The following is a 27612-nucleotide window of genomic DNA, read 5'->3' as shown; positions in this document are numbered from 1 at the left end:
TGAGGTGTAAAATTCTTGCTAGCATTTAAAATTTGCCATATGCATTTACCATACTTAAGAGCCTTATGCAAATTAACTGTCACTTAATTCTGGTTGGGTTTTTTGTACATTTTGCATCTTTATTCAGTTTTAGTGCTTGGTACTTTGCTGTGAATGTTGAAAGACTAACTAAACATGAATGTTCAAAGACTAATTTGAGCTAGGTGGAAGATGGGGGAGGAGAGAAAAAAAAGAGAGAAACCATTACAGATACTCATTACATTCAGTTTTCTTTTATGGTCTGGTTCAGTCATGAGGCTACTTTTTTTTTAAGCCCTCGAAATACTTTTTGTAAAGCTAATAATTATGAAACAAAGTTTGGAATACAAATTGCATTTCAGAAAAAAAAGAAGAATTGATTGCTCCTTAGCTATCTAAAACTGAAGGTATTTAAGATGTAGAAGTTCCCTTTAATTGCCTGAATTATTTTGGAGGCTAAAATCCTGCTTACTTGCAGTGAGATTTTTATGTAGAGTTGGATGTTCTTTTAGTGTAGCTGGAAGCAGTTTAAGAGGATGTTGTTGGCAAACTTGAGTTGTTGAAATGGAATGCTGTTCTTCAGAGTTGCCAGTCAACTGCTATAAACTGCCACTTTGTAGGCAAATTCTCTGCTAAGGCGTCCTAGCTTTTAAAATATGCAAAATCATTCAATAATGAAAATTTCAATTTGGCCATTTCAATAAAATAATCTTAGAAGGATGTTCCCGCTTTTAGTGTGAGACTATTTACAATAGTTTGTAATTCTGACCTATGTTACATATCCAACTTTTCATTTCCTTTCTGCATCTGTAGATTTTTGGAGTAGGGAAACACATACTGCTGTGGTATCATAAGGAAGTTACTTGACTCTAAACATGTTGTTTTTTATCTAACATGGAATGGGGCAGGGCTTAATTGTCGCGGGGAAGTTTGAAACATTATTTTAAAGAAAAAAAGACTGTCATTTTGGATCCTTGTATTTCTTCTGTCAAAACAACACATTGCCTTCTGTAATTGGGTTTCAAATGTTAGCGTAAAGACAGAAGTTAAAAAATGTGTTTTTCCCATAAAGTGCTACAAGTATAGTTCTGGTTTTGTCTTTTTAAAAGCAGAGGTTCTATTATTTAACATTTGGAAAGCATAAATTGTTTTTGTATTTGCAGTATATTTACATAAGGTAAGAACTGACAGTGTTACTTATAATTATCTCTACCCAGGTGGACAGACACGTTTTTAGTAGTGTGTTTAGAGACTCGATGAATTAAACAGAAAGATAAGGCACGACCATACTATTCAAAACCTGCCAGTATTGCGTTCTTGGTTAAGTTATTGAATACTCACTCACCCGTCTTCAAAAATGGTCCATTTTATGCTTTGCACAGGGTTATTTGAGAGCAATAGTGGATTATTAAAAGCCCCTTTGTAAACAAAATAGATCTAATGCAAAGGAAGCAATCAGGCATCCACAGCAATTTCTTATTTGTGGAAACCAGTATGTAAAGAGCGCTGCCACCAAAAACTCTTAATGTAAGAAGTTTCAATGTTATCAGAAAACAAATACATTAAAATATAATAATTTATAGAAATTCTCTGTCTCTTGGTAGACATTTCATACTAATACCCAAATGCATTTAACTTTCAGTACCATAGATACACACCTAATTCATTTTTTCTTCTCATCAGGAAGTTTCTAACAGCTTGACATCTTCTATGTTAATTATTCAGTTCAAAAGTAGAAAAGCCTAAAAACTTTAAAATTACCCTTAAAAACAGCCTATCTAAAAATTTAAATTCTTGTAACCCTACAAAAATTATTGACTACTTGGGGTGTATTTTTGTAGTTAGTGAAGAAATTGACATTATATACTATACAAACTGCATGGCTGTCCATGCAGCTTTTACTGATCACTCGATGAGGAAAAGGCCTGGTAGAAATAATACCATGTGATCATGCACTTGCATATGTTGTCTGAAATAATTCTTTAAAAAAAAAAAAGGCAAAAAAGCAGACATTAATTTGCTTAAACAACAGCAGCACTCAAACACTTCCAAAGTTTACATTTCTCAACTTTCAGTGACTTTACTTTGTAATGTAAATAGTATTTTAACTTTGGTGCCTTTTAAGCATTTCCCTTTCTCTTCCTTAAAAGTAAAAGCTCATCTTACTGTGCACACCTCTGGTAGCAGTCTGTCACCACTGGTGGGGTTTGAAACTTGAATTAAAATTCTTTTTTTTTTTTAATTAAAAAAAAAATATTCAAAATTCAAAAATTCAGTTTTGGCCACTGGAAGGATAGCAGTGACTTTCTGAGGCCCAGGCTTTGCTTGAGAACTGTGGGTGCCCTGGGCTGTCAGGGACATTCAGACAGGTGTTCTAGCCCCAAATTCTTTGTTGTCCTCCCTGGAAAGCAAAGTCTTGTCCCATGTGGTGTCCCAGAAGTATGGATGTGATAGTAAAATTGGGCTGTGGGGAGGCACCTGATTCGGTTTAACTTCCTTTCCATGGGCAGAAGTTCTGGCAGCACTAAAAAAATCCTTCCACATGCAGACTTCCCTGCTGCAGCTTTGTCAATGTAGTGGGCTTGGCTCGGCAGAACACAAAAATTGTCATTTTTGACAGGCTACCAAAACTAAAACTGACATAGCCAGAGAAGGGAAGTTTGGAAGCAACACTTGAGAATCTTAAATGAGGATTCTCTCAGTGCTGATTCTTGAATGGTCTGCTGCAGACCTGGAAAGAGGGAAACACTGGTTAACCATTTCACCAGAAATAAGGATTAGTAGAACAGTGACAGATACAGAAGTAAAATCTGAACTTTACCATATTATTCAGACGTAAACTCAGTCTTGTATACCATATTATCTTTCTCCATTTCCAGTTTACATTTGCATGTATTATATGATGTTAATGTGGCAGATGTTGTTGAAAGGGACATTCTTTGCATTTGGAATTATTTGACATCAAGTAGCTAATTCTTATGATAATTTACTTACATTCAAAGAAGTATCAGCATTAGTTTTAAGAATATGGCAGGAAGTCCATAGGAAGATTAGAATGATAATTGTAATGGTTTCCTCTTACTCCTTTTTGACATAAACCTGTCTAGTTCTTGTATGTATTATGTTTTGCAGTGATTATCTTTACACCTCCAACAAGGTGACTCTTTCTGACACTAAAGATTTTTGTCTAATACGCTCAGTATTTTTGGTTATACTGAATTCTACTGTCTCCATTTCTCTTCTCTTACTCCAGCATATTGAAGAGCTGTAGTGAGTCACGCATTCATGTTGCTGAAGCATATATGCACTATCTTTGAAATATAAAATTAAATCTCTTTTTCTAAGCAATAGAATCTGCAGTCCTTGGAAGACACTGGAGTTTTCTGAAATGCTTTAGGTTTGTTTTGGAAAGACTTAGCTTTTGTCTTAAATGGGTGGGAAGGCAGTATGAAGGACAATTTTTTTGAGTTACTGTTGTTTTGAACTGAATCCTTCCTTTGTGGAGCCAAGTAAAGAATTTTGATGGAAGAAGCAGCAAGGACTGAGCAAAAATGATGTGTTTATTTTAAATGTTTAAATCCATTATTTCGACGATGGATAGGTGAGACAATCTAGGATTAGTCTTTGATCATTAATATTTAATGTTACATAGAATTCAGTAATTTGCATGGCCTGGTGGATATTATGTTGATGAAGGTTTATGTCATATGACTTCTTATAGGTTACTGTACTGATTTGAGATATAACAGACCGTTCTGTGCACCTATCTAAATGTTTTTAGATGTATAATTTTAAAAAGGTTATAAAACATGTATTTTCGTAAAACTGAACATTAGAAAGGTAATAGTAGATCACATACCAATTTAATTACCATAGCAGTAAATGTGAGGCCATTAATTACTGATTTGATTAGCTTTCTGTATCTTAAGAGTGTGTGACTTGTGGTTACTGTTTGTAACTTTGAATAGAGCTCTGATAGGTCATTTATTGTGTGACACATTATTCCTGGCTGGAAGGTACAATTCTTAGATTAGCAGTGTCTACAGTAAAAACCTAAAGTAGTTCTTAATCATCTTCGGGCCTTATCTAAAATAGATCAAATCAACGGGAGTCTTTTCGCAGCAAGATCTGGATCAGATCCTAAACTCTGAAATCATTTATAAGCTGCACATATGGAGTTAAAACCTTCAAGCAAGTGTTTCCTATAACATATTTGTGTGCCCTTTTTGTGCCAAAAGCTTGTAGAGAGAAACAAAGCAAGAGAACTGGATTTTGCATGCTTGAATATTTGATAGGGGGGTGCAGCAAGCATTGTACTGCTACTTTTCCTTTGTTTCTCTGACTGTTGAAGGGTTTGCTGTGGTTTTTTTTTTTCTCCTGATTTTTAGGCAGCCCTTTCCCTTTGCTTACTGTCCATTTAATTAAGACCCACTTTGACTTGGCTTAAATCAGTACACTTGATTGATTTGTGCTGCAGCCACCATTGGTGCTACTAGTACCTAGAAAGGTAGGTATGGAATTATGGTACTGGTACAAAGAGGAGGTAATTTGTGTGAACTTTTTGGTTTATTAATTTCAGTTACCCTCCACGTGATTTTGTAGACTCAGCATTTTGCTTAAACACAAGTTAGCTGACGATCATTTGTATTGGAAAATCCTGAATCATCTGAAATGGAATCAAAACAGAAATTTACCATGTAAAGTGGCATGCTCTTTTAATTATACAGTTACAGTGCAGAAGCACAATCGTAAGAGAGCAAAATTGATACCTTATGGAAGTTATTTCGTGATTTATGAATGTAGATGTAAACTAATCTGAATCTATTTTCTGACACAGTTACTCAGCTTGACAATTCCTTTGTGTACTGGTTCATTTAACATAACCAATTATCTTTTGATTACAAATAGCTACGTTAGTACTAACCTTGTAAATATATGTCTAGCACTAAAAGACTACTGAAATGTGGTATTCTAACTCTAAATCTTTAGGAAGGAAAAGTGTGTATTGATGGATTGTGATATTTATTGGGTCATAATGTATTTAAATTTTCTTTAATGCATATGTTAGTGATTGTTTACTGTGATAAAGTGCATAGAGGTCTCTGCAAGGAGTTCTGCATGGAAAGAATTACCTCATGTCAGTGGTCAGTCCTCAATTAAAAGTTCCATTAGCAGATGATTCCTGCTTCTGGTTTGTGTACTGATTGCATTTTATTGCCTCTAAATCAGGTTCCTAGACAGGGAATAAATAAACAGTTAGAGTGTGTGGTAATGGTATCCTTATCTTTTTTCAGTTGGGAACACCTACGTCTATTTCAATCAATTAGGTTTGGAATACTTACTGAAATTCCTTATTCTATTTGAACTGTTTTCAAAAATGACTGGTTTCACTGCTATTAAAATAGAGATTTATCTTAGAAGCATATCCAGAGGTTAGTTATATAGTAGTAAGTGTTTCAGTTTTTCAGAAGACTAGAACTTGAATAAGGAGATGTCTTCCTTTTATCTTCAGTTCTTAATAAATTACGCTTAAATTTGAGACAAGAAAAAAATATATTAAGCCTTTACTGGAACTTCAGTAGTGAATGATAACTTATCCAGCGCATCCACAAGTACCTCTAGTCTTTCCTTCTCCCATCCCTCAAACCGCCCAAATGACATTGATTGCAATTTATATCGTATGTGTGATATAAGTTACAGAGAGAACTGTTCCTATTGGAACAAAAAGAAAGTACTAAGCTGATGAAATGGTGGTTTTCTGCAGGTACTAACATTTCTGAAGTACTCTATTTTGGTAATAAGAACTCTTGTAATAAAATTAAATGCCCTATATTCTTAGAATAAAAATACTAGCATGACTTCCCATTTTAAAACTAAAAATTAACTCAAGGTCATTATACCTTATATGCTCCAATGGAGTCTTTGGAAATGGATTCCCACATTTTTATGGTAATGAGTCAGTCGAGGGTTTCTTTGGTGCTTATCACACACTTGCAATCCATTTTCAGGTATTTACATGGATCGTAGCAAATCTGACAGGCAGGCCCTTCGCATCTGAGTCTTCCTACCCCAGTTCTCTGGAACTTCTGTGAACTTGTACTTACTGATCTGCAAATTACCAGTGAGTGGGAAATCAGAAGTAAAGCCAATCTACAAAAGGCTCTATTTTTTTTTTTTTTTTTTTTTTTTTTTTTCAGAAAAAAAAGTATTTTTACATCTGAGGTTGTAGCACTGCTGCAAGAGTGTTAATAAAGCACTCTCAGAAGTCTAATTACCGGCATCTAGTTGTGGAATTTTGGCCTCCTGCTCTTTCAAAAGGCATCTAGTATTTGAACAGAAAATGCACTATGAATTTTTGCAGCCGTATAGGGAAGATAATGTACCAGATTTTCCATTACTGTGGTCATATAATGCATCCAGATGTCTCTGCTATTGTCGAGCTCAGAAAACTGAGAAACAGTGACTTAAAGCTACCAGATAGACATGTTGCATTGTGACACACCACCTGATAGAATTAATTTTTCATATTGGCGTTAGGAACGGTATAAATTTGTTTTTGCTCCCTTTAAAGCACATAATTTCTTACAGATATACTTAATAATTTTAGCTTTAAAATTACTAAATGCTAGCTTTAAAAATGCTTCAGATATAGGAATGAATATATGTTAACTTTAATGTAGCTTATATTTTTTAGTTTTATCTTTTTCATTAGGGTAGAAAAGGCTTTTCTGGCCCCAAAGGCTTTGTAAGTGTGATATTTCTCGAATATAAATAATAAGGTAGAAGGAAGTTCTAATGGTTTTGCTATTTTTCTATCATTTTTATTAATGGTTCTGTACAGCTTTGAAGATCTATTGCACTCTGTAAGTGCTAAGTATTATTTAATAGTAACTGTTTAAAATGACTGAAATAGAAAGGGTTATGGTCTTGGGGGCTGATTAGGGAAATACCTGAATTTAAGCTCAGTCATTTACTGCCTCAGCCCATAAGCCTTAACTGTGTCTCTCTAGGGGTATGACTTTAGCATTGTTTAGGTTTTAAAATACAGTTCTGGGTTGTGAAGGACTAATGGAAAGTAGGAACAATGACTGATTAATTATTTAACTAAAAATCTTTCTTAAGTAGAAATAATGGAATTAATTGTAGACCTGAAAGTATAAGTAAAGGCACTAAAGCTGCCTTACAGTCAGGAAGGTTTAGTTGGTTCATCTGTGAATTTGTTTATGTAATTTGAACCTTATTCAGCATGTTGTAATGCTCACGTAACCTCTACTGTATACGGCTAATTTGTCTGAAATAACTAGCTTAGATTTTGTCCAGTTTTAAAACATGGCACAAAGTAGTTTCTTTCTGAAGAGTGTTGCCTAAATCTTGGAGTGTTATACCTTAACAATACCTCATGTGACCACATATTGCTTAAATAATACTGTGATAGTTATCATATATAGTCCCAGGCAGATGTTATTCCCATTGTGTTGAAAACAAGGAAGAAGTCCTTCTTGCCCAGAGAACTGCATCATTTTCCTTCCTTTCTTACTATGCGCTGTATACAAGTGTCCTTCCAGCTGAGATCACGCTTCTATGATACATTAAAGCTACTAATTGCATGCCTGTATTCTTAAAGTTGCTTGCCTTAAAGAACCATTCCTTGTTTCCACACATCACAGGTGCTTAATGAATGCATTCAGGATATTCATAAGTATCTGAACATATTTGTCACTTTAGATGACCAAGTTGTGATCTATATACTGATTTCTTTTGTAGCTACTCTGTTGTAATCAATTATAGTCGAACTATACTGTAATCACAACTAGCTAATATTTAAAAGAGTAACAATAGGCTTCAGTCCGTGCGCTTTGTGTGTGAAGTCAAAACCTATTAACCACAGTAGGCTTTCAGTTACTCTTGCTTGTTTTTAACTTTCTGGTGTGTTCTACAGGCATTCACACACAGAGGGAGGGAGGTGTATGAAGTTACTTTTACTGAATACTACTTCTTTCGTAGTGAAATAATTGCTTGGCCTTTTAACCAGAAAAAACTTCTTTTAACCCATAGATGTTAAAAATAAATAAATAAAAAAATTTAAAAAGCTAGCAAGGCTTCTTGGATAATGGGAAAATGCTGGGGTGAAGAATACCGAAAGGAATTTGTTATCAAAAACCAGACTTCTTTGTTTGTTCTGTTTTGTTTAGTTGTTTCAGAAGCTTTTAAGTTATTTTATTGGTTATCTAGATATGTCATCACTTTGCCTAAAAAGCATCCCTTACCTACATGAGTTTGAAATAGGACTGGGAAGTCCAGATTGGCCCTTTTAGCAGACATAACCTTTTAGCTTCTGGGAATGTGTCATCCTATGAGCATTACAGTGCGTGTGTGATTGCCCTTGATGTAGACATCCCTGTCTCTGCTTCAGACTAGCTTCTTGCCCACAACTTGCATATGCAAATTGCACTTCCATGGAAGTGGAATGCTAATAAATGCCCAGCCTTTAGAGGAGGCATAGGTATATAGGCTCTGTTAAGGTGTTTGATTCCCCTTCCCCCCATCAAAAGGTTAAAACCTAGGAAGTCAAATGTCATATTTGACCACTAATTGCTCCTTTTGTGACTCCCTATCTGGATTTTTTGCTTTATGTAAGTTGCTTGCAGTTTATGGGACTGCAGGATAGACACAATTGAAGTCAAGTAAGGGGCTTGGTAGATAAAAAAGTGGGGAATGTGAGCTCCCAGAATTCATTATAGAATGGCATTAGTCCCATCAGTGACGATTGTAAGAGTTAAAGGAAACTTGCCAAAGGGTGAGAGTACTTGAAGTTTGAGAAGAGTTTAGTATTAAAATGTATATTGGTTAAACTTGCTGGCTTTGAGTTCTTGAAGCAATGTATGAACAAGAGCTTACAGTCAAACGAAATTATTCACCTCCCTCCGAGAGCAAGCCAGTTTCTTTGTCAGCATTGTTGCCTGTTGGCTACTGGAGGAGAAAAAGAGGACTGCTTCTGTGGGGAGGGTGTGATTGTATTAAAAAGTAAATATATAAGTATATTCTAATGCTGCAGCTTCATATTGCGGCTGATTAACCTGACAGCTGGTTCCCTCTGTTAGAGGTGGGCACCAGTCCCTTGCCTGTCACTGAGGCTGGGCTCCTGCCTCCTTTATGTTGATATTGCAGAAGGCCTGTTCAGAGAGTTCAGTATTTCATCTCAAGTAATTTATAGCTCCCCAAGACAGTTCACTAAGAAAAAAGAGGAAAGGAGTTATCTCCCGTGTCGGCCATTAGATTAGCTGCAGTAAGAAAAATACTGTCAGGGTGGACTTCCATGGGCAACTGGCTGCTCTAAGGTTGTGCTCCCGTGGAAGCAAACGGTCTTGCTCTTCCTACCTGGTTTCAGCCGTAGCAGTGAGCTGGATCGGATTCTGATTTGAAAGAAAGCTCAACTTCAAACAGTGTCTATGCTGTGGTTTAACTCCAGCTGGTAATTAAGTACCACGCAGCCACTCGCTCACTCCCCCCTCACCCCGAGGGATGGGGAGGAGAGTTGGAGAGGAATGTAAAACTCGAGGGTTGAGATAAGAACAATGTAATAATTGATATAGAATAAAAATGAAAGAACAATAATAACAATGATGACAGTAACGGTTATAATGAAAAGTGGAAGGGAAAGAATAAAATCCAGAGGGAAAGGAAGAAAGGAACACATAGTGCACGGGGCAGCTGCTCAGCACCCACCCACCGATGCCCGGCCAGTCCCTGAGCCATGACCTGCCCCCCCGGCCAACCCCCAGGTATATACACCCAGCATGGCGTCCCATGGTGTGGAACACCTCTTTGGCTAGTTTGGGTCAGCAGACCTGGCTGTGTCCCCTCCCAGCTCCTTGTGCCCCTCTAGCCTCTTCCCTAGCAAGGCCTGAGGAACTGAAAAGTCTCACATCAAAGCCAGAACACAGCACTGTACCAGCTCCTAAGAAAATAATTAACTCCATCCCAGCTGAAACCAGGACAGTCCACCAACACCCCCCCACCCCCAAACCTAAAACCCAACATCACAAACAATGCACAGCACAAATAATCTGCAACTTCTGAACTTTATTCAGCATGTCATAATGCTCATGTAACCTCTATACTATACAATTACTCTACCTGCAAACAAACCCAGTTGATTCAGAAAGCTGGTTTATTTCATTTCTGTGGCAGGAATGGGTGGAATCACACCTTTTGGCAGAGACAGGTAGTTTGATAGTTCATGCTGACAGAGAAGCAGGGAAGTTAGAGGGAAACTGAAGAATACAGTTTCAGTTTGTTTGGTCATGTTCAGATGTACACAGCATTTCTCAGCATCTTTGTGTGGTGCTGGAGCTGTAATGGTGTAATTTACCTCTTTGAAACAAAACCAATTTTATTTACCAGAGTGTTAGTGCATTTTTTATTAAACTTTATTAGGATAGCTTGACTTTCAGACTAATTAAAACATTACTGTTTGTCTTGTTTCCAAAAAGACTTTTTTTTTTTAATACTGCAATTACTTGGCTAAGAGAAGGAGTAATTAAAGTTATTCTCAAGTTGCACAATTTATTTTATTTAAAAATGCTTTATATAGTTTTTAGATGAAATTATAAATGTTCACTTTGGAACTACCTGAAGATTAATAGTGATGCATTTGAAATGCATTATTTTTTTATTGATTCTTAATGTAGTAAATTACTGAAGTTATTTGGCAGCAAACAGAAGTAGCCAGTGATGTTGTTCACATTTATTTTCCTGATAGCGTCACAATTTGCATTAATTGCATTGCAGCTGCACTCACTTATATTAAAAAGCTTCTACTATAATTAATCCTTTTTATTTCAAATCATTTTGGCACAATTTCTAGCAATAAACACTCATAAAAGACAGACACTTGAAAAATAACATACAAGTTTCTTCAATATACCTATTGCTGTTTTTTCCTGACAAGGAATTATTGATAGGCTTCTAGGATTAAGTGTTGCAAGTGGCTAAGACTTAAGACCAGTTTGAAAAATGCTAAGTGGATTATTTTGCATAAAAAATAGACAGGTTTTGAATTTGTGTAATTAACCTGTGTTTAGAAAATACCTTGATTTATGTCTACATTTGTATTTCAGTTGCATACATTATGGAAATTTAATTTATAATCCATTTAGCTGATGTGATCATAGTTTTTAGTGCTATCATTTATTAGTCCTTGTATATTAAATGCTCTAAAGGCTTAAACCTGCCTTGTGTAAAAAATTACACCTCTACATTTACATTTTATGAGTCATAGATGGAATTCTATTTTAAATTCGGGTAGCTTTGATATATTTAAGGAATTACAATAGCTTTATTGTTACTAATGCAGGAACAGCAAACAGTGACCTTATACATTGCAAATTAATGATTTATCCCTCTAGTTTGCTTTTAAAGTCAACTATACAAATGAGGATTTCGACTTCTACACCTTGAATAAATCATATAGCTCTAAATATAATGCACCCTCTGGCTTTGAACTCGTTATTCTCAATTCTTTCTGCAAGGTCTAACTCACCTCATAGAAATGTTCTTTCAAAGGTTTAAGGAATTGTGTATATTTTTCTTAACGTTTTTGTTGGAATATCATTGAGTGATTACAGCTACATTTATTCTTCTTTTTTCCTTTTTTTTTGCTCATTGTACTTCCTTTTCTAAGCTTGCAGCAGATTCTGGAGGAATTAAGGAATGACAAAACACTGCTCTTGAAGACTAAAAAGAGAACAAACAATGATGTTTCGTTGATGATGCCTTTTCTGATCAGCTTGGCAGGGATATTAATGATACTGTAAAGATTTGGTTGTCATTGTTAAAGATGCTGATGTGGCAAACAAACTAGACAATGGGAAAGGCTAGGCACAGCCAGCATGTTTCAGGAATGGCAGCGGTCTCTTATTTTTCCTTTATTCATGTAGGCTTTCTCTAAATAATACCATGCTTTCTCTTTCTAGTGCTGAAGTCTCAATCTCACCTTGTTTTGAGAGCTACCATATGTACTTTTTTCTTCCCATGAACAAGAAGTTGTTACTTATTGTATGAAAAATATGCAAAGTTGCTTTGCTTTACATTGCAATGTGGTCATACAGTAGATCAACTGAGAGTGGTATTGCTGGAGTTCTGTGCATTTTTGAAAATTGTTGAGGAAACTCTCAGTTTGCAGTAAAAGTGTATTTTTCGTGAGTGCTGCATATTCAGGTCAGGCTCACTTTTGGTTCAGCAATTTTTTGACAGGTGTAACAGTGTCAGGCATAGGAAGGATTGGATGTACGGTACTGTCATGACTGGTAAGCTTCTGGTGGGGAAATTAGGATGGTTTGACGATGCCATTTAAGCAGTAGAATTCACCAAAAAGATACAGCCATGAATCTGTATAACATGCAAGAAAAATAGTTTATTTGGATTAGTTTTAACTGTACTGGTTTTACATAGTTATTTTAAAGGGGCTGGCTATTTTACATGTAGCAATTGTTAAGAATGAGAGGATACTGCTTGTGAAATGCTAATGAAGGTAGAGATGCTAACTTTATATGGAAGATATTCTTGATGCAGTTGTGTTGTCCTTCAGCAAACTTTGCTTTTCTTGCCAGTCTATGCAATTAATACACTTTCTGTTTGTTATCATACTTTAGGCAAGAAGATTAATGTAAGTCACCACATAATTAATTTGTAAAATTTAGGAGCTTGGTATTTCACAAAAATACTCAGTTTTCAAACTTCAGATGAATGCTTTTAAATTCATGCAATATCTGGGCTATTGCTATACCAGAAGATCCTATTCAGGTACCAAATTAAGAAGGAATTACCAAAATGTTGAGAAATAGATAATAGCCTTTAGAATTCCTGCATGTACAACAATAAATTATAATGTGCTTTTCATTGCTGTGTTTTTCAGGCTCTTTATGAAAATATGCTGGTGGAGTTGCCATTTGCTAGTTTTTTCCTCTCAAAATTACTGGGGACAAGTGCTGATGTGGACATTCATCATTTAGCTTCACTAGATCCAGAAATGTACAAAAATTTGCTTTTTCTCAAGAGCTATGAAGGCGATGTGGAAGAACTTGGACTAAACTTCACTGTGGTAAACAATGACCTTGGGGAAGCCCAGGTAAGAATAGCTTTCACTTTTTTTTTTAACGACTGATGAATTGTTACTACCATGATTAATTAATTTTTAAAGTGATAGGAAATAACTGTTGAAGGTGCTGTGTGTTTTGAGGCATCATAGGGATTCTGACTCAGTATTGGGAATAGACAATAACTAATGTGTGCTTAAAAAAACCACTTTTGATGACAAGTTAAAGGTCTGGTCTTTTACGTAGTAAACTATAGTGATTATTTTCTAACAGACATACATGAAAAGTTCTGTTGCCCAAGATAATTTCTTCAACAAAATATTTTATGGTGTTTCTTTAATTGCTCTTCAAGTAACTGCAAAAGTTAGAGGATATGTAAACTGTAGAAGTACTGTCTGGTTTTGGAATCAGTTAGAAATCAGAATAGTTTTAAATGATAATCACCCTTTATTGTGAGATAAGCATTGTCTCCTTTAGCTGTCATTTTCAAAGTAGAGGTCCTGAAATCAGACCTTAAATATTTTGGGGGTTTTTTGAGGGGTTGAGACACCAGGTGAGTCAGGAGGGAGAAATGGGCATTCAGTGCTTCCAAAAAGCAGTTAGTTAGGGCCAGTTAGTTAGGTCCTTAAGTGTGAGTTTTAATGCAGTTGTACTATATAATTTGATTATGGCTTTTATTTGCTCTGTGTGAGTACTAAAGATCACTTATGTTCATAGTAGAAAATAAATGTCACTAGAGCTGGAAAAGTGTGCCTTTATGTGCTCTTACAGTTAATCTCCTTAGTTAAAGTCTTTGTCGTACTTCCTTTTTAATTTTTGAGGATTTAAAGTTGTGTACTACTTGTGGTCTACTTATACTTGATTATGGTATTTATTAATAATTGGATCAAAAAACTAGACCTGACCACATTATGACATGCAGCATCATCTGAATTCAGCTTTGTTTCTAGTGGAAGAAGCAGAGACTGTAAAAGGGGTAAGCAGTTCTCTTGAGTTTGCCTGGCAGGGAAGCCTGGGACTGTGCACATCTTACAGAAGCGGCAGCGAGATGCAGCAGTGAGATGCAGCAGCTAGTCCTGGAGATTGTTAGGTGTTCTCTGCTGCTGCTTAAATCATAGCAAGTTTGATGTCCAAGACTTCTGCTTTAACAACATCAGGCTCAGACTTTATCTTGACTTTCCTGTCATCCATTTCCTGTTGTTATGGGAGATCCTAAAACCTGGACTGCATTCAAAACAGTACCCTCAGATTTGCGGTTCATGAATGATACTGAAGGGGAGAGTCAACAATTGCATGGTACAATACATCTTTTTTTCCTCTGGGTTACACTCCCTATATGAAAACTTCTGACCGCTGTCTTTAGAAAAACACTCAAAAACTTGAAATGAAGGCATGTGATACAAATGTATGCGAAAGCATGTTCTAGAACACCTACTCTATTGTACAGTATTGTACAGAGAGCGCCTGCTGCGTTGCAGCATGTGCTGTAAGTGACGGATACCAAATTGTGTTCTATCTGCGTATTTGGTTACGAGGTTGCAAAGCACACAAGACGGTACTCTGCAATATAACCTAGAATTTTTGTGGAGGGCAAGAAAAATCTTTTGTTTGTATTCTAAAGCCATTCATTTCAATGCACTTAAAGTAATAGTTTTGTTGATCACAGCTAATATAAATGCAGTTTAGTCTCTAATTAAAAATAAGTAGTAGTGAATATTTTTGGGAGAGGTTTTGGTGTCCATACTTCATACATCTACTCTGTATGTCCTCAAAAATTAGCCACACAAATTAAAACCTACCTTAACAAGTAAAGTAGAAGGATATAGAAAAGAGGAAATAGCTCAGAAATAACATAAAAGGAGATCCAAATTAGAGATGATGTCAGTTCTACCTACTGCAACAAAAAACTGTAAAAAGAGAATTTTAACAAACAAATTAGGCTTGGCAAGAATCCCTTTGAGGGCTACAGCTTGTATTATCAAGACTTCTGATTTTTAATTGTTTGGAATTACTTTAAAAGGAAGATTAAATAGTGAGTTTCTGAGTAATTAAATGCAATGTAAGTTAAACTAAATATTCTTATGCTGTTTTGCTATGTTTACACTTGGAGAGAGAACGCTATAACTGTGAAGTATTAATCATCTTTTAACGAGACTGCATGTTTAGTGTAGTTCAACTAATTGTTTCTTGTCACAGTCTTCTGTGTTTTAATGCAACAGGTTACTTTTTATTCTTTGTTTCATTGCCTTAATAAACCTTAATAAATACATTCTGTCTAGTATTTGACTGGTGTAACCATTGCATACTAATATAATTGTGTCAAGGTAAGGCTAATTCACTTTGGGAAAAGAGCTTAATTTGCACTCCTTATGTTGAATGCACATTTTCTCTAGTTTTCAGCTAAACAACCACTTTAGTGTCTAATAAATTAGTGCCCAATAAATGCATCATAAATCTATCATTGTAAATAGCTATCCTCATGACAGTGTCCATCCAGCAACTGTGGCACAAAAGCATTATCTGCAATGAAAGACACATTCAAAAGAGGTTCTATTGCCTCGTGTCAGTAGTAGAAGGTAAAATTCTATTATCAGCATATTGATTCCAATCCTGTAATGTGCTTTTAGATCCCATTAAACTATTGTCAAAGTGCATTCACCAGAAGCTGAAAAAGGTACTTAATAATTTGCACATTAGACGGCTAATTAGGGGAGCTATGCCATCAACCTTATTTTCCAACCCCAAATAGCTTTAGTTTTTGATAAAGAACTGTATAATGCAGTGATACCAGTTGAGATTTCAGTTGTTGGATCTGCTGCATAAAATGGTGGCCAGTAAAAATGTCTCAAAAGAATGTCAGCCTACAGTTACAGGTGCCTTCAGGAAGCTGTGTATATTGATTTTATTTTTCCTTTTATCTTGTAGATTAGATGGTGATAAAATAGTTCTAAAATGCTTATAATAAGTGTAAGGTTAACAATTCCAAGAAAATACCTCCTCTTTTCAGACCTCCCCCCACCCCCGCAGTGAGGAAGATGAGTTTTGTGGCTGTCCAGGGGAAGAGAGTAAGATTCAGACATGTATTCCTCATCCTGCAAAAATGTTAGGTTCTGTACTGCAGGGACTGTTCTAAAACAGTGATTTTTGAGATTACATGGATTGGAACAGTTGAATGTGATCAGAATACTTCATAATCAGAAGACTCCATAATTAAAGTGTAGAAGAACAAATCCACAGTAAAGCACTATAATATATATAGTAGCAGTTTCTATGAAATTCTATATAATATAGAAGTCAGTGTCAGGACACCTTTGGCTTTTTAAACAGATGTGATTGCCATTGCTGTTGCTGAAAATATGTTGACTCACTAAAGGAGAGTTTTTTGACTTTAAATTTTCAAGCCTTGAAAATAATTCTGAAACTGGCTGTCTTGGTGCCTTCTTTTCTAGGATACAGTGGCTTAGATGAATGATTTTGGAAGTTTTTCAGAAGCAAAATATTTAAGTTGAGGCTGATCCTTCTCAGGCAGATTTATAACACTAATGGCAAATGCATTCTTAGGCATTCAAATGCAATCTCCTACCTGGAACTCCTGCCTGAACATCTGGAAGACAGATGACAGGGAAAGAAAGAAAAGCTTTATTGACTTGTTTTCAGAATGGGGAAGAGCTTTAGGGGTGATGTGAACAAAAGTGATCAGAGTCCAAGAGGAAAGGTAAAATATTTTCATCTGTCCTAAAAACAAGTTTGTAGGAGTTCTTGACTGTCTGTAAGAGTGCTTTTTGAAACTGTACTGGAGATTCTATGATTATATGAAGACATACATGTTTTCACGCACAAGAAAAGAGCACCTAGGTGACATGTCCATTATTCTTTCTTGAAATACTTCCTACTTAACTCTCTGAATGTTCCCTTTTTCTCTGTTAGCTTGGGATGCAGCTGCCACTGCCAGATCTGTGTGAGCAGCAGCTGGCATGAAGTTTGTCTACCAACAGAGACTTGCAATTTTCTGTCCATAATCACATTAGAAATCAACTTTGTGTGACAGATTATTATCAATAAGCTAGAAGATAAATACTCCAAATTCTTCCTGACAAATAGTTACTCACTGTTTTCCTCTTCATTATTGTGATAACGTTCAAAATAGTAGCTATAATAATGATTGAACTGTTCAGTTGAACTGAAGCTATACATAAAATAATTTACTACTTTTTTTTAACAAACTGTGGTGGTTTTCTTGAATAAGAATGTAAATGCAAGTGGATCACTTTTTTTTTTTTTAAGTAAGCGTGTACCTGGAGAAACACATAATTGAATTTGTAGCCACGAAAACCCTAAGTGCATGTAATTGTAGTTCCAACTGTATCTAACCTTCAGTCAGAGGCCTAATGCAATACCTCTGTCTATAGTACTAAAAAAAGCAAAGCACCTTTTCTTGCAGATTTATAAAAATATGGGACTTTTTGTATCCTACTTTGATATTTCGCCTTTATTTTGAACACATACTTTGTGAATATGGAATCAAATGCAGTTATCTGTGGTATTGTCTGAATGAGCTGAATACTTATCTCAATAATATGCATGAATTGATTGCTTTAAAAATAAGTGATTCTGATAATGAACCAAGTTAAGATGATTTTTAATTTTTTTTTTTTTTTTTAGATTTACAAAATAGAAAATAAGGTGATGACACCAGTCTACACGTTTTGGGTAGTTTTCTAGTTTTGCCCATCCTGTGTAACCTGTGTTATCATCTTGCACCATCTAGTGGTAAAAATTGGATGGATAAAAATAAAAACGCAAGCTGAAAAATCTTTCAAGATGTAATAAATTGTATTGTGGCCTTTTGAAAAAGGAACTCTTCAACAATCACAGTGTGACAATTAATTCCTGACATTTAGAATTAGATGGGAATTCTACAACAGTTCCTTTAAAATGCCATGAAAACACTGAATGAGTAGAAAGTGCATTGACATTTACTATGGTTTTACTGCTACCAAGTGATACTACTTTCTGTCTTCTGTTTTACATCTGTCTTATCTTTTATGGCATAATATATTTATTATTCCTGCTACATTAGCCTTTTTGTATCAGACTGTGATGATACTTTGACAAAACGGTAGTAGGAAAAATAGGATTTCTTCAAGTATTTTTTCCTCTTTTCTAAAAATAGTGGTCAGAAAGAGTACAGTGCTCGTTCTTCCACAAACCAAAGGAAAAAATCACAGGGAGAGAGAACAGCTTTTATTATACAATGATTACAGCTTTCCCGACATCCGTAGATGGAGACAATACTGCTATAATGCAAACATAAGCATAAATGAAACTGTGCCCTGATTTCTATTTGCTGACACGCAAGGAAAGTCAGATGTTTTACTTCACCTAGTGCTGGCATGAATCTTAAAACACAACAGTTGTCTAGAACACCCTGCCAGTAGTTCCCTTTGCTATTTTAGGAAGTCAGTTCAAGCATCCTTTTATGTAAATACTGAGCTCACAGAAATTATTGTACACAAATGGAATAATAACTATTACTTAAGTTATTGTTGGTGTCCGTATTCTTGAGAAAGCTCGATGAGTTAGGTAATACAAATATGCTTTAATACGGCCAAATTCAATGTGTCCATATGTCAAAGAGAAGAATTGTATTTGGTGAAATAACAACAGAAGAACAACAATTATGCAGTTCTGCAAAACAAATAGAGAAAATTTGTAGTTAATTACTGTTAGCGTTGAGGTCTCAACAGTGATCAGTGCATATGGAATAGCATTGGTAACTCTGACCCTGTAACACTGAAGAGGACAGGAATTTAAATAATAAGTAAGAGAAAGCTTTCTGATCTTGTTAGGCTTTGTAAAAAGGGTATTTTCTAGGAGGAGATTGAAGGAACCTGACTGACATTGGTTCAGTGAAAAAAGATCTGGGAAGATTAATGAAGTTGCTGCCTGTAAGTAATATGTCATGGATATAAGCTATAGGACAATATTGAAATAAGAACAATAGGTATGAACAAACTTTACCCATTTGACTTGAAGTGGAAATTAGAAGTTTCTAATCATTAGATGAATCCCATTATTGACTAACTTTCCAGGGACAATAGCAAAACTACTATGGTGGGATGAAACACACTACGTTTCTAGACTGCATTGTTGGCTGCAGTAGCAGAGAAAGCTTAGCAGTGACCCCTTTTCATCAGATGTTTCCACTGTGGTATGGAACATGTCCCATACTTCCATTAATACTCCTTTTGGACTTTGACCAGTAAAAATATCCTCACCCTCTGGCCAGTCCGTGGCACCAGGTACTGGCTGGTATCCCCTAGAGTGGCCAGCTGCATAAGTGCCAGGCTCCACAAGGGCTGGGCTCCAGGGAAAGTGTGGTTTAACTCCAGCCAGCAACATCCCCTGGGGATGGGGAGGAGAATCAGGGAAAAATCAGGGAAAAGGTGAAACTTCAGGTTGAGATAAGAACAATTTAATAATGGAAATTAAACAGAAATAATAATAGCAATTGTAATGAGAAGGAGGGGGGAGAATAATAAAATCCAAAGGGTAGGAAAGGGAAAAAAACCCGAGTGATGCACAGTTGCTTTACCACCCACTGACCGATGCCCAGCCAGTGCCTGAGCAGTGATCAGCAGGCCCCAGTCAACTCCCCCAAGTTTATATATTGAGCATGATGTTCTATAGCATGGAATATCCCTTTGGATAGTTCAGGTTAGCTGTCCTGGCTGTGTCCCCTCCCAGTTTCTTGTGCCCCTCCAGCCTTCTCGCTGTCGGGGCCTGAGAAACTGGAAAGTCCTTGACTTAGTTGTTGGTAGGTCATTTCTATACTAAAACATCAGTGTGTTATCAACATTATTCTCACACCAAATCCAAAAAACACAGCCCTGCACCAGCTACTAAGAGGAAAATTAACTCTATTCCAGCTGAAATCAGGACAGAAAGCTATTCTGCCTCTTGTCTTGGTGGCTCTTGTCGAAGGGAACTCGGAAGGGAACCAAGCTAATGTGTGCAGGGTATGAAACAGTCAGTTAAACTGACATCTTTGTTTTATTTAATTCTTCAGGGAGTAAGGTTTAAGCATAGTCAGTACTGCCTGCACACAGACATGGTAGAATATTAATGAATTTTTTTCTATGGGCGTAACAAAAGCAAGAAGCTCTCAGCTGAAGGATTAAAGTGGGAAGTAAGACATATTTTTAACACCTATTGTAATTCAGGTTGTTATAGCTTATCAAGGAAAGTGGTAAATACTCTATCACATGGAGTCTTTATACGAGGATTGCCTGTCTCTCTAAATAATGTGCTGTAAGTCATCTGTGGATTTATTGAGTTAAATACAGGAATCTTTAGACAGAATCCTCTGGCCTGTTATCTGGGAGGTCAGATTCACAGATCAGAATGTTCACTTTTGGCCATAAAAAACTATTAATCAAGTGAAAATCTGAATTCTCAAAAGCACTGTGAATTTTTAATCTTACTGTTTTTCATTTTGCTTAGTACTGGAACAGCTTACATTATTGGGAAGCATATTACAAAAGAAGCTATTCACATGTTTAATTCGCTGTGCTTTAAGGATGCAAACATGCACAGACTGAAATGCACAGTTGTTTAAAAAAAAATTGAAAATTGCCAATTCCAGAGTGCAGAAAACCAAACACTCTTTTGAAGGGTTCAGAAGGTGACAGTATCTCAGCTTTTCAGGTTTTTAATCCTCCTCTTAGTTTTCTAATAATTCCTTCCAATTGGGCTGCTACTCTACAAAATTATCCTCATGTAGTAAAGAATAGAATATGTAAGGGTCTTCAGTGTGTTAGTAATAACAACCTTTGATCCTGGTTTATATCTTGATGCAATTAACAATATCTTTGGTTTGCGGTTGTTTCGTTTTTTTTCATTAAAAATTCTTCTGTGTTGAGGTACCTTGGTACTTGAAGGACAAAAGTTAAGCTTCCCAGTAGAAAAACAAGGTTTGGGCTTGATATGTTTGTTTGTTTTTTACTTTTGCTGAAAGTACTGAGCATGTATAGCTTGGATTTTGAATGGTAGGAGTTGTGAACGTCATTCTGTAAATTATGCTTGTATCAGAATCTTGATTTTTACTCAGCAGACATTGCTTTTTACCATAATGTGATCGTGTAGAATTCATGATCACTGGACAGTTAGAGAAGAGCCTAGCAAGTCAAGCACAGCTTTCCTAATCCAACTGGAAGGAGAGTGCTCTGTGTGAGCTCTCTGCTTACACAGGCTATCGTCTCTTCCAGGTCCCTTACTAGTGTAAGGGAAGCTGGGGCAAGCTTGCCAAGGGGCAGTTTTTCACCCTAGTTTCTGTCTGACTGGCAGTGGTGAATTTAGTATTGCACACTGACTGCTATAAAAGAGATCTGTCTTTGCCAAATGTGTTTTCTGGTAATAAACCACAGGGCCATGCAGTCAGCTGCATTAGCAGCTGGATGTCTAGTTCTAAAAACCGGATGCTATAGAATATGCTCTTATGAGTAAACAGAAAAATCAGTACCTTTATAACTTGTTGTAGTCTTCTGTCTTAGTTTGAGGTGAATATTCTTGAGTATATTCTAGTAAACTTCAAATATATACATCACTTACTAGAATGTTTTGGAGTTCAATTTTATGGTTACAGCACACAGAATTAAAAGTTTACCGAAGTGATGAAAACTGTTATGTTTATAGGTGGTTGAACTGAAGCCAGGTGGAAAAGATATTCCTGTTACCAGTGCTAACCGAATCGCGTACATCCATCTGGTGGCAGACTACAGGTTAAACAAACAAATTCGACAGCATTGCCTTGCTTTCCGTCAGGGACTGGCCAATGTTGTGAATCTTGAATGGCTTCGAATGTTTGATCAACAGGAAATACAGGTACTTTTGCTTAAAACTGCAGAAACCCATTGCTTTAAAGTGAAATAAATGCTATTTTTTGCCTGTAATTAACTGTCTAATTTCCTTCACTATTAGGTTCTGACTTCTGGTGCCCAGGTTCCTATTAGTTTGGATGACCTTAAATCTTTCACAAACTATTCGGGTAAGCTTATTTTACTGAAGTAAAAGAAAGTATTATGACTGACTCCAGAATAAACAAACTTGCTTTTTATCCTAGCTTGTAAAAAATTTTGTAGGGTCATTCTTGTTAACTTTGGTTGTTAACTTTGGCCAAACTCTAGATGGGCCTGAATTTTGGAAGATTGGGTAAAATTGCAACCTAATTTTATGAATGCTGGGAAATAAGGTATGCAGTTTATTTTATTCAGACACTTAAATAGAAGTTTAGAGCTGGATAATAAGAGGACACGTAATTCCTTTCCCAAATGCATATTAGTCAGTGATGGTGTCTGCCATGAAAATAAGTCTGCAAATGCCTTTGGGATAGTTGTTTTTTTTGCTCTGCATTTATTATGAATGTAATCAAAAAGTAGCTACTATATCATCAGTTCACATCCGGGCTTACCTCAAGGTAAGTTGATTCATTAAACAACATCATGAGTCTTGCAGATTTTGGAAACTCTTGGAGTAAAAGGCAGTAGTCCAGAGTTACTAGGTAAATGCTAAACTAAATAAAATTAATTTAAAATAAGTAGGATTCAGTGAAGAAAACTGCAGTTAAGAAGGTGAGGGAAATAGCCACACGAAAGCAATGAATGAGAAACCCAAAATGCAGTGATCAAAGAGATCTGTAGATACTGGAAGTTAGCAATGTAAGCCCGCTGGTTATAATATTTTCTCCAAGCTTTTCAAGACTGATGCTAGGTTTTCTTACATGAAACTATTCTACCTATAAATCATTTAAATCTCATTACAGGTGGCTACACAGCAGACCATCCTGTAATCAAAATATTCTGGAGAGTTGTAGAAAGCTTCACTGATGAAGAGAAACGCAAGCTACTCAAGTTTGTAACAAGCTGCTCTCGACCACCTCTTCTGGGGTTTAAGGTATATGTCTTCCCAGCTTCCTGGCAAGTTTTTGTAAATGCTGCAGGTTATGAGACAAGCTTTTTTGTCTGTGGGAATTTACAGTTTGAGAAGAACGTTCCTCTGTGACTACAGAAACAGTTTCAATGCATTTGCATGTATGATCAGTATAGTTTTAAAATACTTAATGAAATGTTGTTCTCTTGTCTTCTATTTCAACTGCAAAATTTGATAAGCTACAAATACATCAGTTAGAGCACTGAACTCTTTGTCATGGAAGATCCTTGATGCTGTTTCATGTTACTGTGCAGAAGCAGTATTGCTACCAGTTTCAAGGAACAGGTTGAGTTAATGATGTCTTTCAAACCAGGCGAAAGAGGATTTAGGGTATAAAAGCAGCCATTAAAATTAAACCCTTTAAATTAACCATTTGAAGCAGGAGATGTTTTTCTTTCTAATTACTGTTTATCTGTTTATAGGGTCACAGTTCATTAGCCTTTGTATCTACATATTTTGCTGATGTCATTAACAATCTAGTGAAGCTTAAGTATGCAGAAAACTTGTCTACTGCTTATAAAACGAAAATGCTGATGCAAGTTGAAGGCATTTTGAAACTGAATTCTGGAGATACTCTACCTATGAGTTTCAGCTGTGCTGCAAAATTTTGGTTAAGAACTGGTCATGGACTTTATTTCTACTAAAATTTAGGAACATTCAGTGCTTTTCTGTAAGAAAATAAAAGAATAAATTGATTCAAGGCAACTTTTAGTTGCCTCACTTTTAGTACAATAGTCAACAGTGTGTTTGCTGTTGTTCCACATAATCCCACCTTTGTATTAACTTTTACAGGCATTGCATCATGCAGTTCCTTTCAAGTAAGAATAATATTTGTTGCTAAACAAAATTTGAGTACATGTACTTTTAAAATTTTCACATCATAAGGTACTGTGGTACACTTTTTAATTAGCAGTGGATAGTAACTAATTTTCTACATTTATAGGTAAAATAGGTAGATCAACCCATAAGAAATAAATGCAGGTATTGTCAAAGTCCTGAAGGCTTATTAACTGTTTTGTAAAATAAGTGGTGTTGAATTAGCATTTTCTCATTACAGAAATACTTCAGGGACAGACACTAGCATTTTATATAGGAACAAGGAATTCAGGTAGACAATAATAGCCTGGAGGTGAAAACAACATACTTTGAATTTTGCACAGTTTTTGCTTGAATTATACTGTGAAAGTTCATTCTGGTGGGGTTTTTTTGTTGTTTTGTTTTGTTTTAATCAGCATTTAAAAAAATACTGGAAAGGCAAATGCTAGAAGAATATTTTCTTAGCTTGAGGAATTGGGCCCTTTCCTGTGACATGTCCTGGGGGTGACACATGATAAAGGTGTCAGAAGTAAAAAATTAAACAAAAATCCCCACCTTCCTCATCCATACATACAACTTAGATACTTGTAGTACTTACCATTTTTTTCCTCTTATGGAATTAAACAAAATTAATTCTAGAATTTTTCAACTTTGGATTATTGACTTTTTTCACGAATACAGTTTTCTTCTGGAAAACAAAGATGACACTCCAGTATTGAAATGATGGTTAGTCTCAGACACAGCCCTCTGAAACTTGAATGATTTAGAATATATAAAAGCAGATGTGAGTTATCATACAGTAGTGTGTGGATCAGTTACGAGAGGTGATGAAAGAATACTCCCGGTAGCTTAAACAGCGGCTTTTTTTCCCTATGCTGCAAAGTGATTTTGGAAGTGGAAGAGTTGTTTCTAGTGCTAAATTCTGCAGGGAAGCACGGCCCTTTTCCCTTGACTTCGATCTATCCCCTTATGCTGCAACTTCGTGATCTCTTCCCTTTCCAATTTTCCTATTTCTTTGTAAGCTGATGGAGGTATGCAGCACTGCCATTGCAGTGTGTGATCGCTCAAACCTCCGTTTAGTACAGTCGTGCTGTAACCCTCTGTGCAGTCTCACCCTCTGCATTATCCCCTCAGCTGCTGTAGCAAGCTCTCTGTGGTGGCGTTAGCATGTGGATAGGCAACATATCCTCCATCTTCAATACCTGTAACGTATAGCTCAGCCACACTCCATTTACAAGCACCTAGGAGAGGAATTGGCACTTGCTGTTTGTAATTTGTCTGACTGTTCCATGTGTCTACTTCAGGGTGAAATGAATCATGCCTTAGACTCCACAAAACATACTAACTAGATCCCCTTGAACAGTGAAGAGTGTCTGGGTTGACTATATTTGGATATGCAGGCAACAGAGATGGCTGTTTGATAACATGAATCCTATTTAGGGTATTCATTGATCGATTTATGTGATTGATTATTTAAAAGCCTGCAAGCATTTATCTTTAACTCTCAAGCCTGCAAGCATTTCTCTTTAACTCTCCAGTCCGTGTGAATATCACTGTACGCTACTCTTGCAACAGAGTTTTATAGGACAGTGTGGAATGAGACCAAGAAAGAACAGTGCATGAGACGTGTAGTGAAGGGAGAGCTGGGAAGGAGTTGTATGGAAACAAAGTAAACAGAAGTCACTTTTTATATGTTTGTTGACATATTTTTTAATTACAAGGAGAGAGGAGGAAATGCAGATGTAGCTAGCCAGCTTTGAGGTAACCAGCGTGACGTTTGAAGAGATGGAGGAAATTAATCAAAAGTCTAAAAAATTAAGGCTGACAGTGACATATTAGAAAGAAGCCACATGTGGAAAGCTGAAGTTTGTGTGTGTACTTGGGTGGTAGGGCACAGACTGACTTTAACATACTTGGCTAGGAGAATTGGAAATAAAATAGTCATCAAATTTTCAGCATGGTGGCAGTAAGTTAAAAGATTAATTCACTGTGCAACGGACTTGTGAGCTCAGCCATGTGCAAGAGTCTTGGCAGCAGCTGAGTAGAAAGGCATGGCTGCCGCTCTGCTGGCAGCACCTAGCAGGAGCTAGGTCAGTACTTGCATGGTGCTTGCAGTAGTATCTTGTTAACATGTATTTACCCATGAACCAGGGGTTTGCCAGAAAAGGAAGTGGGTAACTGGTGTTGTCATCAGTAGTAGCATCTTGGTAGCCTACAACAGTGTGATGTTTATAGCTCTGAAGGAGAAGAGTGCAAAGTGGCAGGAGCGCTGAATATTGCGGGCCAAATATATTTAGACATTAACACAAGCTATCTTCAAAATTTGTTTACAGTTTTAATATAAGTACTGTATTTTTCTGAGGAACACAGTTGCTGGTTCTCACTCTGAAACCTTCTGTACACTTTATATTGTGGAACCTTCACATTTTCTTAAAGTTAATGCATGTTAATTTAAGATAAGGCAATGTCTTGACATTCATAGCTAATAGATGACACAGTTTAACTTTGCATCATTTAAAAATTCTGAACTTTCACTGCAAAATTCAGACTCAGAATAACATTTACTAAAGCTAATTAAAGTTTAATAAGTTTAATAAATGTGATTGTTATGGACAAAAAAAAAGCCCCAACATTAAAGCATGGTTAAAAATTGTTAAGTTCCAATCAGGTCACATAATAAATTGATGATACTTTTCACTTCCAAACTATTGCAGTTTCCTGCTGTACAGTATTTAATTATGCAACAAATGGTGCCCTTGGCATGACACTTCAATTTAGAACTTCATTTTTCCATTTTTAAAGCTAAAGTAGGGGAATTCAATTAGCATTTTGAAAGGAACACTAAAAATGCAGCATTTTTGCCATGAAATACTTCTAAGGCCTCCATTTGAACAATAATTTAGCTTAGAATCTCATTGACCTTTTGCCTTTGGAGCTGGGATTTTTTTTCCAGTTTTTAAAATCAGAACTATTTTACCTCAGGCAAGCATTTGATAAAATGAATACTTTCTTGCCAGCAAAGTTCTTGCAGTTCTTGCAGTGATCTAGAGGTAACAAATATAATTTTCACTATACTCTTTTTCTTAGAAGAAAAAAAGATCTGATATTATTGAAACAGATACTACATACAAAATGTCTTATGAGTCTGTTCCTCAGATCAATAGTTACCACATCACTGTGCACATCAGTATCATCCCAATAACAGCCAAGTGACTTTAATAATTAGTCTGAAGAAACACTGAGTATTATTGCTTTAAGTAAAGCTAGACCTTTATTTGGAGCTTATAAAGTACCTCTCATTTCAGAGTTCTAGACATAGTAGTGTAAATACTTGCTTAATCTTACACATGAACAGGTCTACTGAAGTCATTAGTACTGTTCATCCTGAAGTTCATAAATTGCAGGCTTGCTGAAAGATTAGTTTAAACAGAAGTCTCCCGAGGGCAAGAAATGCCTTTAGCATTGTATCAGATAATTGATTTCAATGAAGAAAATACCATTGTATATTGTGGTGAGTAAAGGAAAATGTTGGCTTGATACTCATCCACTGGAAGAATTTATCTTATATATCTGGGGCATGCTAACTGAAGTTCTAAAAGGAAAACACTGAAAGGGTATGTTTGATCATAGTTTCTTTATTCGGGATTTTTTTTTAATGTCACAAATCGATGTAGTATTACAACTTCATAAAATT

At 36.0% G+C, this 27612-nt stretch overlaps 1 protein-coding gene across 3 annotated transcripts in view; it reads left to right on the top strand.

The window, feature by feature from the left end:
* The window catches only part of UBE3C (ubiquitin protein ligase E3C), a 76291-nt gene that overhangs the window by 45798 nt on the left and 2881 nt on the right, over positions 1-27612 (top strand). For 2 of the 3 annotated variants that reach the window (XM_005233938.2, XM_013296454.3), the window contains 4 exons: positions 12935-13147; positions 21810-21998; positions 22095-22161; positions 22936-23066. In XM_005233938.2, the coding sequence (XP_005233995.1) occupies positions 12935-13147; positions 21810-21998; positions 22095-22161; positions 22936-23066 (600 nt within the window). Of the gene's footprint in view, positions 1-4406; positions 4512-12934; positions 13148-21809; positions 21999-22094; positions 22162-22935; positions 23067-27612 lie in introns of those variants that run through there. The other variant, XM_027781782.2, reaches the window with a different exon arrangement.

Source organism: Falco peregrinus, chromosome 5 (genome assembly GCF_023634155.1).
Source record: "Falco peregrinus isolate bFalPer1 chromosome 5, bFalPer1.pri, whole genome shotgun sequence".
Lineage (NCBI taxonomy): Eukaryota > Metazoa > Chordata > Aves > Falconiformes > Falconidae > Falco > Falco peregrinus.
The sequence above is the reverse complement of the archived record's forward strand: the minus strand, read 5'-3'. Positions and strand labels throughout refer to the sequence as shown.